The sequence below is a fragment of the Channa argus genome, chromosome 21, assembly GCF_033026475.1.
Source record: "Channa argus isolate prfri chromosome 21, Channa argus male v1.0, whole genome shotgun sequence".
Classification (NCBI taxonomy): Eukaryota; Metazoa; Chordata; class Actinopteri; order Anabantiformes; family Channidae; genus Channa; species Channa argus.
This window is the reverse complement of record NC_090217.1, coordinates 6,708,966-6,726,901: the sequence shown is the minus strand read 5'-3', so window position 1 is coordinate 6,726,901 and position 17,936 is coordinate 6,708,966. Positions and strand designations below refer to the sequence as shown.

Below are 17,936 nucleotides of genomic sequence, written 5' to 3'. Positions count from 1 at the left end.
TTCATAGCCACCTGTATGTGTGTCCCTGTGGGACTCAACAGGCTTGCTACTGTCTGAAATTCAGACTCCCTCAGCATGTTCCGTGTTTTATTTTGAAAGTATTATTGAGAGAGAAATTGCAGAATGTAAACACAGTCTCACAAAACAATTTAACGGTTTAACAGAGCTTCCTCTGATAATCCGTTTTACAAAGTTTTCTAAAGTGACAAAAATGGAAGTGACTACTAGCTGCTGTCAGCATTTCGAGATCTGTCATGTGTCAGCAGACATCGTTTAAAAGTTGGGTAACTTGGTCTGACTCTCCACAGTTCAGTGGATCCGCTGATGGAATTAAAGTGTGATTTGGTTCAGTCACCTTGGTTTTGGTTTTGTTATTGCAGTGTCCCTGTGGGAATTTCACTTTCTCCAGTTCTATGGCTACAAAAAGCATTGCGCTTGAAATTTTGATGTACCCTTAGTATTCTCAAGTTTCTGCCATTTTATCCTTCAACAGTAGTCCATGTTCAAGGGCTATTTGGCACATTTAACAGTGACATTAATGCAAACATTACACAACAAACTGCATCTTTACATGAGGTAGTAAAGATTTTCCAGTTACAACTGTAAAATACTACTTACATTTTGAGCTTTAGTCCTGTTAAATATATTTACCACCTGCAGGACGCTTTCTGCAGTTACTTTTGCTGATAATGTTCGATAACAAATGCAGGTGTATTGTCACAATGGTACTTTCAAACACTTAAAACACATTAAAAATATTTTCTTTATTGCATTTTCCACACATTTGTTAGTAGAAAGGCATTTTACTGTATTACTTAACATTGCAACAACGTTCAAATCACGGTTATACATTTCAATGCATACCTATAAAATCCATCAAAAACTATGCAAAATTAATTTTTTTTGGACATGCCAATTTATATTGTCCAAAATCCTGCTTAAGCAGAAATTGAGAGGAAGATATTTTCATTATTTTTCCAAACTCCACAGCACTACAGAAATATCCCTTTTGATCCCAGTTAACCTGAATGAGGCAGTCAGATTACAACAGTAATATTCATTACAAAATTGCAGATAATCCAACTAATGTTTAAGAACCATATGAATCACTCAACTCTACACAATATACATTTGTGTAAATGGGAAAAAAAAATGAGTGATGAAGTTTAAAAAAAACAACACAGTAGGACTGTATTGTTACCATTTTTGCATCTGTTGTAATACTCGAGTGGAAAAACAAATGTACAAAGTAGTTTTAAATATTCACAAGGTAAACAGTAATTACAACAAATATTTAAGGCGTCTTCAGTTTAATTCTGTACAATCACAAACGATTAACTATTAGCCCTTTAGGGAGAAGAAAAGAAAGCAGAACAAGTCGAGTGTTAATGCTTCATTGATCAACGGCCACAGGGGAGATTTTTTTTTTGTTTGTTTTTTTTCCTCCTTTCTTAAATGTAGGATGAGATGAGTACCGGAACAAACAGAACAAGTGGAGTGGTGTTTGTGAGGGAAGCCTAACGAAACCACAGCCGTCGTTTTCAGCATTAACACACGCCGTTACCCCTTCATGTAGCTCTATGCCAGCCTGTAAACTTCATTGGCCATTATTTAAGGTTTTAAAAGTCATCATCATTAAAAACCAATTTGCATTTTAAAGCCCAGATTTGTCAGATTTAGTCACATTCATTTAATAAATACAAACACAAAGCAAAACATTCAACAAGTACTCTGTTGTTTTTTGGGCATCTATGAAATCTTACTGAGCAGTTAAGATTGTCACATGTTTATGCGTTAAATAAATATGACCATCCTGATTTAAGTGTCTTAAAATTTTAAAGCTGATATAATTTGGTAACTGCCCAACCAATAAAGTATCCAATGATGAAAATATTTTGGTATTAAAGCACGAGTGCCCGTTGATGTAAAATTGTATGCTAAATTTTGAAAAATTATCTGATTGGCTACAACAGCCGATCAGGATTCGAGGGCAACTTAATCGAGCTTTACTTTTTTTTTGTTTGTTTCTTTTGATTTTTAGTGTCAAATTGGTTTTGTTTTCCTGTCTGGTGGGAGAGGCAAATTTTATTCAGAAATGATCACTTTATCAAGGCTGCAGTGGCTTGGGGTTGAGGGTCTCCCCTCATCGTCTGCTTTCAGGAGCGGGGAGAGATCTGAATCTCCCCCTGCCTCCTCCCGCCGGGCAAGCAGTCAGTCGCGATGGGAGTTGCTTGGCGGGGTGATGCTGAAGACTCGGATGCGCAGGTGGGAGGCAATCTGGAGGCACACGCCTGTGCAGTACCGTGTCAGATCTAGAAGAGAAAGAACCTGAAGAAAAAGGAGACGGAACAAAATATCAGAGATGGTGGATGTACATAATTATGTTTAATGGTGCATCCAAAACTGTACTGAAGGCTGATAAATGCAATCTGCCCATTGAAAATACCATCTGAAATATCTTAATGCTTCTATAAATGTGCCCATTTGTAAGTAGCTTTTTACTACATTAGGTATGCATTAGGTCGTACATTAGGCTTATTTAATATATTCACAACCATGTCTGGTAAGCAACCACATATTTATCCATTTATTAACTCTGGTTGTAAAGATCAAACCAACCATCAAACCTTCGACATGAGAAATCTGTAGCTTCTATATCCAATTTTACTAAAGCTTTACTACGTAATTTTATGACATTAAGTATATACAACAAATTACTGACCATGGCGATCCAGAGAACGATGTACTCGTCAATGAAGCTGTTGAAGTACTGGTTGAGGAAGAGGAGACTGGGACCTATTAAGGCTGTATCTGCGAGTTGCAACTCACTCTTGGTCATGTGTGCTATCTACAGGATGCACGAGGTAAAGAAAACGAATTAAATACATTCTGGGTTAAAACAGAGGCAAAACCTAAACATACATTTTGAGTGCTTAAAACATACCACCAGCTTGTTAGAGATCTTGGAGATGACCATGCCAAAGGTGAGCAGGTAGAGGCAGGGGTGGTGCTCAAACAGGTAGCTCGAGGACTTCTTGAAAATGATGAAGGCCAGTGTAAGGACGAGGCCGATGTGCAAACCAGGAGTCAGCACACTGGTGTCCTAAACAGAGCGAATGCTATCAAGACTCTTTGCTATGTAAGATTAAGATCAGATTCTGTGTGGAACGGGTGTGTTGACTTACAGCCACAGTGGAGCCATTTTTGCCAACACCTCCATTCAAAATGACATAGAAGTAATTGTAGCAGGAGTAAAGGGCCCCTCCGATGATGCCTATGATGGGGAAGGTGTACAGCTTCAGTCCAATGACGGGCAACTAAGGAAACACATCAGGGTCAAGTTAATGTGAATACACAAAATGTCCTCATAGAAAGAAGAAAGGTGCTTATACTGTATGAAAGCCGCAGGCATGCCGAGCGTGATAGGAGGCCAAAGCAAAGAAAATAACTGCGGGTGACATTCAGCTTTTTGAGCCAAATCATGTCCGATAGATGACCTGTTGCCATAGCATTAGCTATACATATTTACCTTCTCACTTCTCTCATGTGACGTTAAGTCAAGCCTCCAAAGGCAGCACAGAGTAAGGGTAAAACACAAATTCTATTTAAAGACTAGAACTAAAACTAGGAACTGATTCAGATTAGTATAATGTAAAAACTAACGGAGATGTTTAAACTACGCACACAAAGTAAAATCTAAGTGTTCCCGTGTATTTGTACACATGTACAAGAGTCTACATCATATATTACTCCCTTACCGTAGTGTGCCAAAGGCTCACGCCTCCAAAAGCTGACATCAGGTACATGATTATGATAGCAATCTGCACCTCTGTGACGTCCACCCTGTGAACAATGTACAAGTGAGATTAGCCTTAACTTGAGAGACAAAGTAAAGGTTTGACAGTTAAATAAGAGCAGCATGTGTATAAATACTAGATAACACTACTGATTGTGACTTACAGGCCAAAGCGAAGAGTCCCGGACACGTAGGTTTGCCAGTGGGCGCAGAAGAACATAAACATCCCGATGAATCCACAGAAGAACATCCAGTCTGATAAATTTCCTACACCGCATGAAATGCATGTTCCCAGAGCAACAAACACTTCAGACAGACAAACCAAGAGAAAAAAAAGACAGGAAAGTAATGCAACAATAAAGCGGCAGTGATTTTAATCCACAAATGTAACAAAACTGCAGAATTCAACTGAGGTTTGGTTAAAGCACCTGTGGAGACAGCATCACAGCCATGGTCAAAGAGCTCTCCAAGGGGTGAGCTGCTGTTTGTCCTCCGGGCTTGTTTGCCATCAATAGCATCCAGAGACTGGTAGATGAACAGTCCCAGCGCACTCAGGATGAAGGCCCATGATGGAGCCTTGAGGAACAGGGAACAAATATTCACAATTTGATCTGCAGGTTAGTTTCTAATGAAGCTACTTCTTCCAGCTAGCCTGCAGCCAGATTGATTCTTTCAGTTTACCATATAAATATTATATCTGATGCAAATATTTCAAATATGAAAGTCTTTTAAAAGAGAATTTTACACATGGTATACCACATGCAGGGTTTCATGCAGCGGATGTTGGACGACTTACACTAGGAAAGACCACACTTACTAACATAAGATGTTAAACCAAGTTATAGATCAAATCATTAACCCTTAATGAAAAACATGCCAATTTACTTAGCAACAGTACAGCTATTTTTAGACCACCATCTTCCATCTAATTAATTAACTTAATTAATTAATAACTTCATTATTTATGTACAGGACTGAACTCCTTCAACACAGAGCTGTGAACGAGTTAACACTCAGGATGCAGAGACCTGATATTGGGAACCATATTTAGACTCCATTGACAATATGTAATTACTATGAACGTGTCTTGTTTCAGGCTCAACTTGTATACTTACTGAAATTATTGCCAGCCTATGCACATTATCATTTCTCTATAGGTATTCACCAGATACCATTTTACATTTGTATTCATCCACATTTGGTTTGCTTCAAATATTTTGTATTTTTGCCATAATTGATGACTAAAGTACACATTGCAAAAATGATCATGATTCATTTTTGACTTTGGTGCACCATCCAGCCTCTAATTGGAAGATAGACAGCAGAAGACAAAATCCTAAATCTGGAGCCATCATCTGCAGTAAAAACAAAATCTCAGTACTGTCCACCTGGTAAATTCAATGATGTGTAGGCATCAATTATATTATATTTAAAGCAATGTATTATAGGGCTTTACCACCCATTAACACACACCAAGTATGGAGAAAGACCGTTTTCAGCTGACAGAAATGAATTGATTCCTCTAACTAGGCTGAAGGTTACGGCCCATCTGGACACCAGAGGTAGCAAACAGTGTGTTTATCACCACTATAATGTCAGTGTGTGAGCATGTGTAATACAGAGATAAATAAAGTCTGTGTTTCCAGAGAGATCAAGAATCCCATGCTGTCCTAAATTCTCAGAGACCCTGCTGATTTCCTCCTTGTCCACGTCTCAGTCCCTCACGGACTCGTTGGATCAGAGTCTGCTTGTTTAGGGTTATCACAGAGGTCACTTTAAGGAAAACTCTTAACTTTCGTATATGTTTGTTTGTACAAGCAGGGGACTTTCATACCTTTACAGGTCACCAATAACAGTGGACATAAGTCAGATTTGCTTTCGTCACTATTTAATTACTTTAGAGGAAAATAAATATCTTTGCTCTTACTGAATTTGACATCATCAGCACACTGCATGAACTATGGACTTTATTCGAAGGTTGTCAAAGTTGGATTGGATATAGATGTAGATTTATGACACACACAAACAAACACACACACACACACCCATGGATTTCCTGCTGGGGCAAATGCTCCACGGTGAACCTAGAGACACTTGTTAAGTGGATCATAGGTCATTTGGTAACTAAGCTGTGCACTATGTTTCAAATTGTGGTTCTGTAGTTGAAGTAAAAGCGTTTGAGGATATGTGGCTGGGACAACATTGCAAATGTATCTAGAGCAATTTTACACCACTTTACTGTAGCCATCTACACAGTCACATGTACTATTTAAATCTGTGTTGACACTAGATCTTTACTAATAATTATTTCAACAGTGTGGCTGAAAATTGCTGTGGTTTGCTAACAATAGCAGAATTGTATGAACCTGGGCAAATACAAACCAACTTTCCGATAATGTGCGCCAAACCCCACAGGACAAACACGTCTCTCTACATTCAGTTCTTCAACAGAAACACACTGACACACCTAACCAGATTACAACTGGCTACGTAAAGCATTCTCGCTTGCGTGTGGCCATAAACACGTTAACGTCTTGCGATTAAGGATCCAGTAGGGAAAATCGTGAAACCCACTGTAATTCGGCTCATACAGATACATAAACCAGGGCCCATTTCACTGAAACGTCAACAGTATTATTATTTTTTTGTTTGATAAAATGAAATGGAATTAAAATACGCCTGGCTGCGAGGTTCAAGTGTATGCCGAAAAACAAGGAGAGTTTCATAATTCAAAATATATCTTTAAGATTGGCTATTTATGGATTTGAATTGTGGAGGCGGCCACCTAACATGACTTCAAGCAACATCCGAATAGAGGTTTGTTATTCGTTCCATACTGACACGTAATTGAGGACAGTCTCGGTGCAGAAACGATGTACTCACCTCCTCGGTGGCCGTAGGACAATAATACACAAGCACCATCGTGGAGAGTATGTTGACCAGCAGTCCTACAATAGTCAAGGTGTTTGGTGCAACCCATGTTGGGATTTGCTGGACGAGCCAGTTCCAGTAGACCTGACACGGTGGCTCAAACAGAGATCGACCAGAGGCGCTGTATTTATGATCCTCCAACCGCTTGAGTTGTGCGGGTGACAGCGGCTCCGGCCACAAAAAATGTGGCATTGTTTTTGTGCCTCGTCACTGCTCAAATTACTGTAACAAACACCCAGAATCCTCCCGAGTAGTGACTCTTGACAGGCCTATCTTGTGTCGATCGACTCCAAGACACAGCAGCTCACTTGGTACAATGACTAGACGAGGCCATTTCCAATGCGGAACGATAAAATGTCGAAACTGTCGAATGTTTCTGACCGAGGCGGCAGGAAGCGAGGAGCAGGAAAGGAATAATATGGCGGTGTACCGTTTCTTTCTTTATCGAAAACAAATACGTTGGTTGACGTACGTTGACGATAAGATATGTAATGTAAAAAATAAAACAAACAAAAAATTTAATAAGAGAATAAAATTGAATGTTCAGGGGCAAAATATATATTTCTAAGCGATATATTTATCAGCTTTACGTTATATCAGACTCCATTTTTATTTTTAAGATAAGGATTTTAGGTAAGGTTTAAACAAGGTTAAATTATTTTATAATTAAAAACACTGAGGGACACAAACTCTTTAACTCGCAACAATAGATATGTTCACCAAAATAAGATAAAATTATTAAATTAAGATAAACAACAATTACTATTTATTTATTTTACAGCTTAAGTTACTAATTACCTTGCAGATTCTCATAAAAAAAAATACGAATACAAATACTGAAATAAGATTATTTTTATTGATTAAACACCTGTCAGTAAATGATGAAGGGAAATGATCCCTAATCCTTATGTTTTTATTAACTACTGTAAATCTTATACTATAATTTTCTGCACTAGATTTGTAAATTCTACTTATCAAAAGCAACACATGCAATCATTTTTAAAATGTATGTATGTACTCTTCACTGTGCTTGTTATACTGTGGATGGCCCAAATAACTGGGATTTAATAAGGTAATAGCCTTTGTCTAATTCTATAATGTAAATAATGAGGTGGACCACTCATAACAGCAAACAGTATCATTTTTCACATTTACTTTTTATTGTTATCCATGTGTTATAATTACAAAGTTCAAGGCCTCAAGTCCAATATGAAATCAAAAATCATGTATCATGCAGTATATGGGCTGTATGTAAACCTCTACAATTTCTGACTTATTAGACATGAATAACCCACACAGAAAAAAGTGAAAGGAACAAATATTAATGTGAATTAGCGCCAGAAGAGGAGTCAATACATTCATTTACTGTATCTAACATTACACCAATCTATTTTTACTTTTCGTGCCATTTAGAAACTCTGCAACACTATACAAACACCAAACCTTTGTTTATACATTCCCTTGACCCCCTTGCAGACCCCAGAAATAAATTATCACCTTCAACAAACACTCCCAACAGAAATCCACATGTAAATACTGTTCACCACTGTTTGTGCTATATGTGCTTTGTATATGTTTTTTTACACACAAAATGAATTTATTTATCAAACCTGGAACCAAAAACACTGCCAACATGCATCTGAGCTGACAAAAAGTCTTTCAAAAACAACTGTGCGAAAAACAAGTGAACTGATTTTGTTCCTATGGTAACAAGCTCTAAACCTGCACACATCATGCCACACCACAGACCAGAACACCCTTCTCCACACCCTTGCCATCCACCCTTAGGCCGCTGACCTCCGCAGGCGAGAGAAAAAGATCACTAGCGATGGCAGTCGTCTGCAAAACTAAAGTGTCTCATTGCAGTCTGTCCAATTTTACTTTTGCTCTACAATTTTTGCCTCGTTCATGTACTTGTCAATCAGGTGCAGGGGCACTCCTCGCTGCATGAGTTCGTAGAAGGTGAACCCTCCTGGAGGAGGAAAAGAGCAAAATCTGTCTTATATTATTATTGAAAGGCACAGACGCAGAAGCGAAGAAAAAAGAAGAGAAAGAGGAAGGAGACAAAGTGACATCAAAGAAGAGGGGACAGGTGTTTCTAATGCTGGGGAAAGCAAAAGTAGTCATAGCTCATGTACACAGTGAAGACTCTAGTTTCTATATCTGCATGTGACATTTCCATACTACTGTGCTGTGTATACATTAGGTCATTATTGTCTTACTGCACTGTTTTTCCTGACAGATGCTACCTTTAGAATGCTAGCAACCTTTGATTAACAGGTACAGAAGTAGCATCATGTCCCTTGTTCATTATCTTATGTGTCTTAACATGCCAACACTAGATAATTAGACATAAGTTTAAGCATGGAAGGATGAAAAGTAAATGGGCTCCTGGGCACTGACAAGTAAGGCAAAAGCCCCCTGCACTACAGGGGACCCTCAGATTGAAAGAGACACACATTTGCTACAAGTGAACCTGTCATGTCAAGTTCTTTGTAATTTCTGTCTGTTTTTCTGTCTGTGGTCTATTTTTAGTTGTTTTCACTCTTTCGGTCTCTTTCAGATCATTTTGAATCAACGGTCATTTTTTATTTTTAAACTGAGCTCTGTCTCTTTCAAACAAGAAATATTAACACTCAGAATCTCTCATCCAGGGGCCCCTCTGACATCTTAGGACACTGGGCCCATGCCCATAGGCCCATTCAGCGCATCGTCCATGAACCTAAGTACATAAATTCAAGTATAGCTGAAGCTAATGGCAATATCATTAGTTTTGCTGGTTTTTAGTCATAAACCAGAAATGTCTGTACCAAATCTAAAGACTTACAGATACAGATAGTACTCGCCTGTCCTGTGGTGGTGAAAGTCTGATGATCACCTCGGGATACATTGCCTAAAAATAATCTTTCGTCTTTTAAAATATTTTGTTGGATAAATGAAACACAGTGCTAGATGAAATGTCAGGGGGTCACTAAATTCATCTTCTGTGAACCGTAAGCACCTACACCAAATTCCAGGAAAATCCAGCCGATAGTTGCAAATTTTGGACATACGTGGTTGAATGAGTAACCATCCCACATTGCCATCAATAATGCCATGCTGCTAGAACAAAAATGAACACTTCTGATTTGTTCAAAATATATTTATAGCATGCACGCTGACACTATATAATCAAACCTTGCCTATAATTAGTGTGTAGAAGAGACACAGAACAGAAATTAAATCAACTCAGACTTGCAGAACTAAAGCTAGTTGATTCAGTTATCTTCTATGCATGTCAAGAGTTTGCCAAAAAAAATTAAAACTCATATTAACAAATAATATCTTTAGTCATCTGCAACAAGCAAAAGCTTAGAGCAGGACAATCCCACATGATGCATAAACCATTGATCAGGCAGATCCAAACACAACATGGAAACTATTCAGTGTTAATTTCATTCTCTTGATCCTGTGTAATTTTAATCAACATCAGCCATCAAAAAAACAAACATATGCAAACATGTCAATATATAATAAAACTCAGTTTCAACAAATGTTGCTCTGGACTTCTTGGCAAAGGTTAGAACGTTTGCAAAACCTTTTACTTATGTCACTCACCTTTTCTGTGGCTCAAGTTACATGACAGGTTTTCTTTAAATGGCTACGGTATCAAATAAACTATTCAAAGCTGGGTTGTTAAAGTCAGCCAAATAAGGGGATCTCGGGAAATCACTTAGCAAAAGCTGGCATGCAAATCATGTTTTACTGAAGCTCAATTTCACATGTTTTTTTTCTCTGGGTCCTGCTTTCGTGGAAATGGAAAGCTTCTACAGTCCCACCGAATGAGAAAAGCGAGGTTACAAAGACTGGCTGAAAGATGCATAATGAATGACATAAGCTTCATATGCCAAAACCATATGAAAGCTTACCTTCTATGAGAACATACATTCACAATTCTTGAGTTTGGACTGGGGGAGAGAGAAGAGAAGAGGGGTTAACATAATGTTTACATGGAGTTATATGTATGCACCGGGGAAATTTGTTGAGTTATTACTGAACTCTTTTATATGAGGAGTTAACTGTGTGGCATAAAGGAGACACTGGAATCTATGCAGAACAGTTTAAGATGGAGACATTGAATAATAAAACACAAAAACATCACAGCTCTATTTGTTATGCCTACGGAGGTGTGACCGGGGACAGACTGTGTGTTGAAGTGGTGTGTTGTGATGATGAACAAGATGGCAGGATGAACTGAACTGGATAGAGTTGTGTGAGAACACGGGGGATAAACCTGTACAAGAAGTGTCACCAGATACAGTATGAAATGCACACACACGAACGTCTTATTATTATGTCATAAATGGTGTTCAGATCATGTGTCAGTTGCACCAGATGTCCATAAGTTCAAACTTAGTATAGATGTCACGGCCACCGCCACCTGGTCTGCTGCAACCCAGGATTCTGGTCACTCTGGTCACCTTTCCATTACACACCTGATTCCCATCTGCGCATTACCATTTTTCTATACTCATAACTCTGTTGTCTATTGAACCCTTACCCACATTTTTCCACCATCGGTGGTTTCATTTATTGGATTGTATTATTGGATTCCTGCCTGATTTTCGATTTTGTCTTAGCCTGTTCTTCTCTTTTCTTACCTTTTAATTATTGCAGACAAGTATGTTTTTCTGCTTATGTTATGTCTTGCTCTGTTCATTTGTTGCCTAATCTGAAACCAGACATGAGCTGTTACTGTATATTTCTCTATTTATATGCAGCTGTAGCTGTTGCATAGCTAATTGAGGTAACAGACATAGATAATGTTAGTTTGCTAATATGACCTTTTTGGAGTGAGGACTAGAGCAGAAACGATGGCTAACAAACTGAGCTTTGAAACACATATGTGTACATATAAATAAAAGAAAGTCAGACATACATTTACCATTTACAATATTGTTTGGCCTCTAAAGTTTTTTATTTTACACCAAAACACATTTACTTCCTGCTTTCATAGTTGACTGGTTCTGCTTAAGCAGGCCTACATGCTTCTTTGCCACTGAGTAACACTTAACAAGCCAACACATTCCTTGGGTTTTAATAGTGCAGCCGAATCTAGTAAATGACCACTTTGAATGCAGAAGGACTTTACACACAAATGTATTAATGAATTTATGAATAGCTGGTGCAACCTATTCCAGATACTTACGAGTCCAACGCCTATGAGGTCAGCCCTGCTGTAGACTGCAACACACAGCTTAAACACTGCAGTACCCTGTGGGAGCTGCTTTCCCAAAGTTGTCGTGCTTCTTTACACTCTTTTAAAATGAATGCTTAATCTTAGAAGAGATTTGGTTAATGTGTAGTATAATCATTAATAAAAATGATTGTAAATTATTAACTTGTTCACCTGGTAAGAGGTGCTTAAATATTTCAGCAGAGAAATCAGTAATAAACAGCAGAAAAGGTTAAAAAAAATATGAAATAGGAAGAACTTTGGGAAACCATACTCAGATACAGACTGGTACTCAGGGAGTTGCCTCGTGTTCCACACTGACCTTTGACTTCTAGCTTGCAGTCCACTTGGGCTTCTCCCAGGTCGTTGATGGCCTTGCATGTGTACAAGCCACCATCATAAGGGCTGGGCTTCCTGATCTCCAGAGTGCATACTCCCTGGTTGCTAAACATGCGGTAACGTGGGTCGTCGATGATGATTATTTTATTCTTCATCCAGATCACTTTAGCCTGCAGGCCAACAACGGAAACATCAGTATTATCATCATGTTACTGTAAGCATAAAGTGTGCTGGCGCTGTATAATCCCTTGGTTTAAATCCTCAGATCAATTTACTGTCAATATTGATGATGACTTTTTTCTCAAAACATTCTGCTACCTACCCTCGGGTTGGCACGGACACTGCAATTCAGAGTAGTATTGTAGCCAGCAACGGCAAAAGTGTTGATCAGTGGCTGCGTGAACCTTGGTGCCTCCTTGAAGTCGTGGTCATTGTATTCCTGCGTCTTCACCTGTAAACCTGTGGGGCGAAGGGTAAAGGAATGGGGCTGTGCATGATACTGGCACTGAGCGGTATCATGTGGGGAATTCCCTATGTGATGAGGGAAAGACAATGTTTCTTCAGTTATCACGGGCTGAGACTGTGACACTAATGCGTAAGGGCCTGTCAGTCATAGCCCAACCCGTGTTATATTATAAGTGAGACAGACTCACTCGAGGGTGGAAAACATCACTGACAGTACCTTTCAGAAAACAGCTGTGGAAAACAATTGCCAGCAAATGAACAGCATCATTAACATTTTGATATGGAATTTCTTTGCACAGTTTTCACTTTGAAAGCATGAAACCATGTTTTTAAAGCCAGTTAACATCTGGTTATTGGCTCAAGTATCGGTCAAGAGCACCTTTTCCTCTGTTCACCCCTTCATACAAATAAACTCACAAGCATGCTAAAATCGCAGCCAGGTTTACCTTCTTTGACAATGAGGGCGCTTTTTTTGGTTTGGGTGGCAGTTTCGCTCAGGCCACACATATTCTCTGAGAAGATCCTAAAGAAGTACTCGTTCCCAACCACCAACTCTGTGATGGTGATGCAGGTGCGATGGTAGTGCTCAATGCATGTGAACCATTCCTGAAGAGTAGAATCAAGAGTTTGTTATAAAATCAGCTACACTTTATTTGTCCCCAGGGGGCAATTTAATTTAATTAAGACATTGAATCTGTGTGGATACATTGTGTGAATATATTACTATATATTAGTATTAATCCATCTTTTACCATTGTCTTTTTGTCTGCTTTTTGAATGGTGTAGCCTGTTATTGGAGCGTTGCCGTTGTCTTTCGGAAGAGTCCAGACTAGAGCCACATTTCCTCCCCATACATCTTCAATTGTCACACACTGTGGAGGTCCAGGGAGGTCTAACAGCGAACAAAACATAAAAGGGAGACACTTTGGTCTTTAAAACTGATAGACTTTACAGTTTTTTTTATTTTCTTCTTAATTTTAGAATATGGAATATATAAAACATTCACCCTTTGACTCACCTACAATTTGTATATCAATAATAGCTTTGTCGACATGATTATCAACCTGCACTGTCATCTCGTACTTCCCAGAGTGGCTGCGTTCTGCTTTACGGATGAAGATGATGCTATCACAGTCTGAGTTACGGATGCTGACGTGGGTAGGTTCTATAGGCTTGCCCTCCTTCAGCCAAGTGACCTTTGGCCTGGGTTTTCCCTACAGACATCATCACAGGGTTTAGAATTCTCATTTGAACTCCTGCAAATGTTGAATGATTGGCAGAATACTATACCATGAATGGCACCACAAGGTTCACTGCTTCTCCCACTCTGCGAGTGTATGTCTGCTTCAAGTGTCGGGGCACACGGATCTTTGGTGGTTCTGAGGAGGAGGTAAACCAGAAGGGTGGAGACCGAGAAAAGGATTTCAAATGTCTTATCATAAATGTTTGACTCAAAAGAAAATACAGATTTTTACATATAGGAGTATATAGACTAGCTCACCAATAACCTCTTTGACAAGGATAGAGTGCTGAAGTGACCGAGGAGCGCTGGCTCCAGCAGCGTTGATGGCCTTGACTCGAACTAAAATTTTACACCCTGGGCTCAGCCCAGTGATGGTGTACCTGGTCTTTTCAGTCAGCTCCTTGTTAGATACTACCCAATCATCAGCTGTGGAGAAAACCCTTCAGTTGAAAAATCAATTTGATAACATTCCTCACTGAATGTTCATTAATCTAAATTTAAATTTCAAAATCAGGTCCAAATTCAGATTTATGTAATAAATAAGTTGTACTGTACAAACAACTCATGGCCCCTATACACATTGTATACACTATGTCATTCTGAGATAAGTTTAATAAGGTGTTTGTAATCTGAGTACAATTTTAAATTATGTATTGAATTTGATTTGCAATTTATAATTGCAATTTAAGTTTTTTATAAAGTACATTTTCAAGAATATGCAAACAGATAATTGTGTCATTCATTTGTGACTCTTGTGCATTTAAAATACTAAACTTTCTGATACTATTTCACCATGTTTCACAGTGGTAAACGTTTTTGTGGGACAGCCTCATTTGGCTAACAAGATGGCAGCATATGCGTTTTTCAGTTCATCCAAATGTGCACCTACTTATTAAGCTGTGACACATTGTCTGTGCGTCTTATACTGTACCTATCCTATTCAGCCAAGTAACGGACTTGTTTAAAACAGCACATTGACATACACATGGATTCTGGGAAGTGCTGCTGATGTTCTCTGATTGTTTTATTTTGGATGACTTACTTCCTTCTACACAGTACTCCACTAAGTATCCGTCCAGACCAGCAGCTCCAATGGTTTCAGGGGGACGCCACTTCACAGTCACTGTGGTGTCGGTGACATCGTCTACAACTAGCATGGTAGGTTCGCTGGTCACAGCTGAGAGGAGATGTTAGAGATCAAGTTTACCACCTGTTTTCCAACAATGTAAACAATAAAGTGAAACATCCAATTTGGCAATGTTGTTATGTGAGCAAGGCCCCTCTTTCTCTGGCTGGTAAGCTATCAGTCTCTCCATCAGATTTAATTTGTCCCTGCTCTTGCCATCTATTGCTGTATTCTGAAACATATTTAACTTCTAAACCTCTAATCTGCAGATTATTTGGCAGCCATTATAAAGACATATTTAATAACCCCCTTAAGCTCTGGCATGTCGAGTGGAGGTCACAGCCGGTATGCTCCGGATTGTGGGGTATGGGGTGGAACAGCTGCATCGCCTGAGTACTAAGGGCAGATGACACATGGACTGTCTCAGTTCTTTTGAAAATATGTCCATTATTGTGAAAGGGTTGTTAGATAAACTGAAGCCTTATGTAAGCGTGTAATACCTCCCTGGAGAGATTACTGACAGCTCAAAGGCCAGTGTTTAGACTGCTAATTGGATATTCCAGGAGACATTTGGGCTACTCACCGAGGGGAGTAAAGGCTTTAGACGGTTCGCTGGGCTTAGACACACCAATTGCATTGACAGCAAAGACCCGCACTTCATACGGCACTCCTTCAATCATCTTCTTGGGCTCAAATGATGTTTCTTTGATTAGGTCAAAGTTCAGCCTCATCCATCTGGAGCTCTGTTTCTTTTTCCTCTCAATGAAGTAACCTTTAGAGGAGGGTCAGAAAGATTAACCTTTAAAACCAACATGTACAGAACTGTACATTGAAACTGTGGTAATACATAAGATTCGTCCGTCCCTCCAGGAATCTGTGATGTTGAAATTGACACAATTAATTCAACAGATCCCCTGGGAATTCAGCGTAATCTTGCAATTTAAAACATCATAAAACATTGCAACATGCATAACAATCATTTAGAAAAGCTGTCATGAAATCAAGCATTTAGGGATGGATCAGCTGCGGAGCTGTTATCTGTTTTTATTTATATGTTTGTATTGAGTCATGATGTGTCCTAAGATCATAGCAACACCTGGTTCATTTTTCAATACGGAGACTTTTGATTTTTGCTTGGTTATGTTGATTCATTTCAGTCTTAGTTTAATCCTCTTTTTTGATCCACTGCTTACCTAAAATTGGTGAACCTCCATCATATTTTGGAGGTTCCCAAGTCATAGAGCACCAGTCACCACCCACCACTGGGACCAGAGGAGCCTCTGGAGGATCTGGGATGTCTGTAGATAAAACAAAACCATGTTACAGATTTAAGAAATACATTTAGCAGTCTCCCTATAGTCTTTCGATTGACGTGGTTTGTGCTGCCTTACCTACAACCTTGATTTTGACGCTGGCTGTGGCTTCACCGGCCTCATTCTGCAGGACGATCTTGTAGTTCCCTGTGTCTTCCCTCTCTGTGACCTCAATCGTCAGGCTCGTCTGATCGCCGTATGTTTCAGCTCGGACACGGTGGCCTGACTCAAGAATTACCTGCGCGAAAGACACAAACAAATACATTTGCATTTAGTTATTTTGCAGAAGCTTACAAGACTTAGAAGTGCTATGAGAAGAAGTGTTTGTGTTTCAGGACATGCGAGTGCAAAGTAGGACAGGTAGTGCATGATGATTATGTGCCTACATTTTGAAGTATAGGCCTGAAAACAATTTTACACATTGCTATAAAAAGATGAAAATGTTAGATCTGAAGGATTTCCCCACCACATTTCTACAAGAAACTAATGGGACTAATTGGGACAATTGTTTGTTTTTAAAAAAATGTGATTTATTGATTGTATGAAAACAGAGAAAAATGCCAGTCTTATCCCATTAATGATTTTCAGACTCAAAAGGGTGATGCTAACCCTTTCTCCCTTCATCCACACCACCCGGGGTGCTGGTTCTCCACTGATTGGGATCTCCAAGCGAAGTTTGTTTCCTGCCACAACTGTCACAGTGTTTTCTGGGAAGTTCAAGCTGTCCAAGTGCACTCTTGGAGGGTCTGTTGAAAAAAAAAGTTTATTATAAAAGCATAGAAAACACGAAGAACCATTTAGCATATTCCAATCAAGTGAAGCATAGTTTGTGTACCGACGATGTGGATTTTGGCAGAGAGGCTCTGTGAGTATCCCTCCGGTACAAAAGTATAATCTCCTGCATCATGAAGAGAGCTGGTCTCAATTTCAAGTCGATGGTTCCTGAGAAACAAAATTATGCAGCAGATGTGTGAGTTTATTTTTTATTTTTTGATGTATTTAATTTACAAAGCAGAGTAGCCATACTTATGTCTTTGTAGGATGTTGATGCGGTCATTGGGCTGGATCAGCTGTCCGTTTCTGTACCACCGGCCTGGGACGTTCCCTGGATAGATCTCACAGTGCAGCTTAATGGGTTGGCCCAGCAGCACAGTCATGTCCTGCAGGTCCTGGTAGATCTTAAGTGGTTTCACTAAAGAGTTACAGTTAAGAACAAGAGTGGGGCAAGGTATTGATCTGAATCTATTTTAAAGCATAAAAGCAATAGGGTGGAAAAGGGCATGATGCTACATACAGTCAACCTGAACACGAGCCTCAGATGTGCCACCACTGGCCATGATGGAGTAAGTCCCAGTGTCCTCTCGAGAGGCATCATCAATCACTAAGAAGTGTTTGGTTCCCTCACACTTAACGCGGTATCTGGAGCGCACTCCTGTTGGAACTTCAACACCGTTCTTCATCCTGAAGGAGGAAGAAGCATATTAAATTCTCAGACATGTTTAGACGGG

The 17,936-nt window shown here is 39.3% G+C and overlaps 2 protein-coding genes across 13 annotated transcripts in view; both read right to left on the bottom strand.

Moving 5' to 3' along the window:
- Positions 1 to 745: 745 nt before the first annotated feature.
- Positions 746 to 7,116, bottom strand: chpt1 (choline phosphotransferase 1). Its single transcript, XM_067490025.1, has 8 exons — positions 6,680 to 7,116; positions 4,225 to 4,372; positions 3,961 to 4,102; positions 3,759 to 3,843; positions 3,186 to 3,317; positions 2,945 to 3,103; positions 2,723 to 2,848; positions 746 to 2,328 (listed from the first exon to the last, which is right to left on the bottom strand). Exons 1-8 carry the CDS (start codon positions 6,917 to 6,919, stop codon positions 2,212 to 2,214), a joined length of 1,149 nt encoding a protein of 382 aa, XP_067346126.1. The 5' UTR covers positions 6,920 to 7,116; the 3' UTR covers positions 746 to 2,211.
- A 749-nt stretch (positions 7,117 to 7,865) lies between these two features.
- The window catches only part of mybpc1 (myosin binding protein C1), a 29,194-nt gene continuing 19,123 nt past the window's right edge, over positions 7,866 to 17,936 (bottom strand). For 11 of the 12 annotated variants that reach the window (XM_067490756.1, XM_067490757.1, XM_067490758.1 and 8 more), the window contains 16 exons: positions 17,723 to 17,889; positions 17,455 to 17,620; positions 17,264 to 17,370; positions 17,038 to 17,174; positions 16,507 to 16,666; positions 16,309 to 16,413; positions 15,699 to 15,887; positions 15,032 to 15,166; positions 14,248 to 14,415; positions 14,037 to 14,125; positions 13,765 to 13,960; positions 13,499 to 13,638; positions 13,193 to 13,352; positions 12,604 to 12,740; positions 12,265 to 12,451; positions 7,866 to 8,699 (listed from right to left, as the gene is read on the bottom strand). In XM_067490756.1, the coding sequence (XP_067346857.1) occupies positions 8,605 to 8,699; positions 12,265 to 12,451; positions 12,604 to 12,740; positions 13,193 to 13,352; positions 13,499 to 13,638; positions 13,765 to 13,960; positions 14,037 to 14,125; positions 14,248 to 14,415; positions 15,032 to 15,166; positions 15,699 to 15,887; positions 16,309 to 16,413; positions 16,507 to 16,666; positions 17,038 to 17,174; positions 17,264 to 17,370; positions 17,455 to 17,620; positions 17,723 to 17,889 (2,338 nt within the window). In that variant the 3' untranslated portion in view covers positions 7,866 to 8,604. Of the gene's footprint in view, positions 8,700 to 10,635; positions 10,675 to 12,264; positions 12,452 to 12,603; positions 12,741 to 13,192; positions 13,353 to 13,498; positions 13,639 to 13,764; positions 13,961 to 14,036; positions 14,126 to 14,247; positions 14,416 to 15,031; positions 15,167 to 15,698; positions 15,888 to 16,308; positions 16,414 to 16,506; positions 16,667 to 17,037; positions 17,175 to 17,263; positions 17,371 to 17,454; positions 17,621 to 17,722; positions 17,890 to 17,936 lie in introns of all 12 variants that reach the window. The other variant, XM_067490761.1, reaches the window with a different exon arrangement.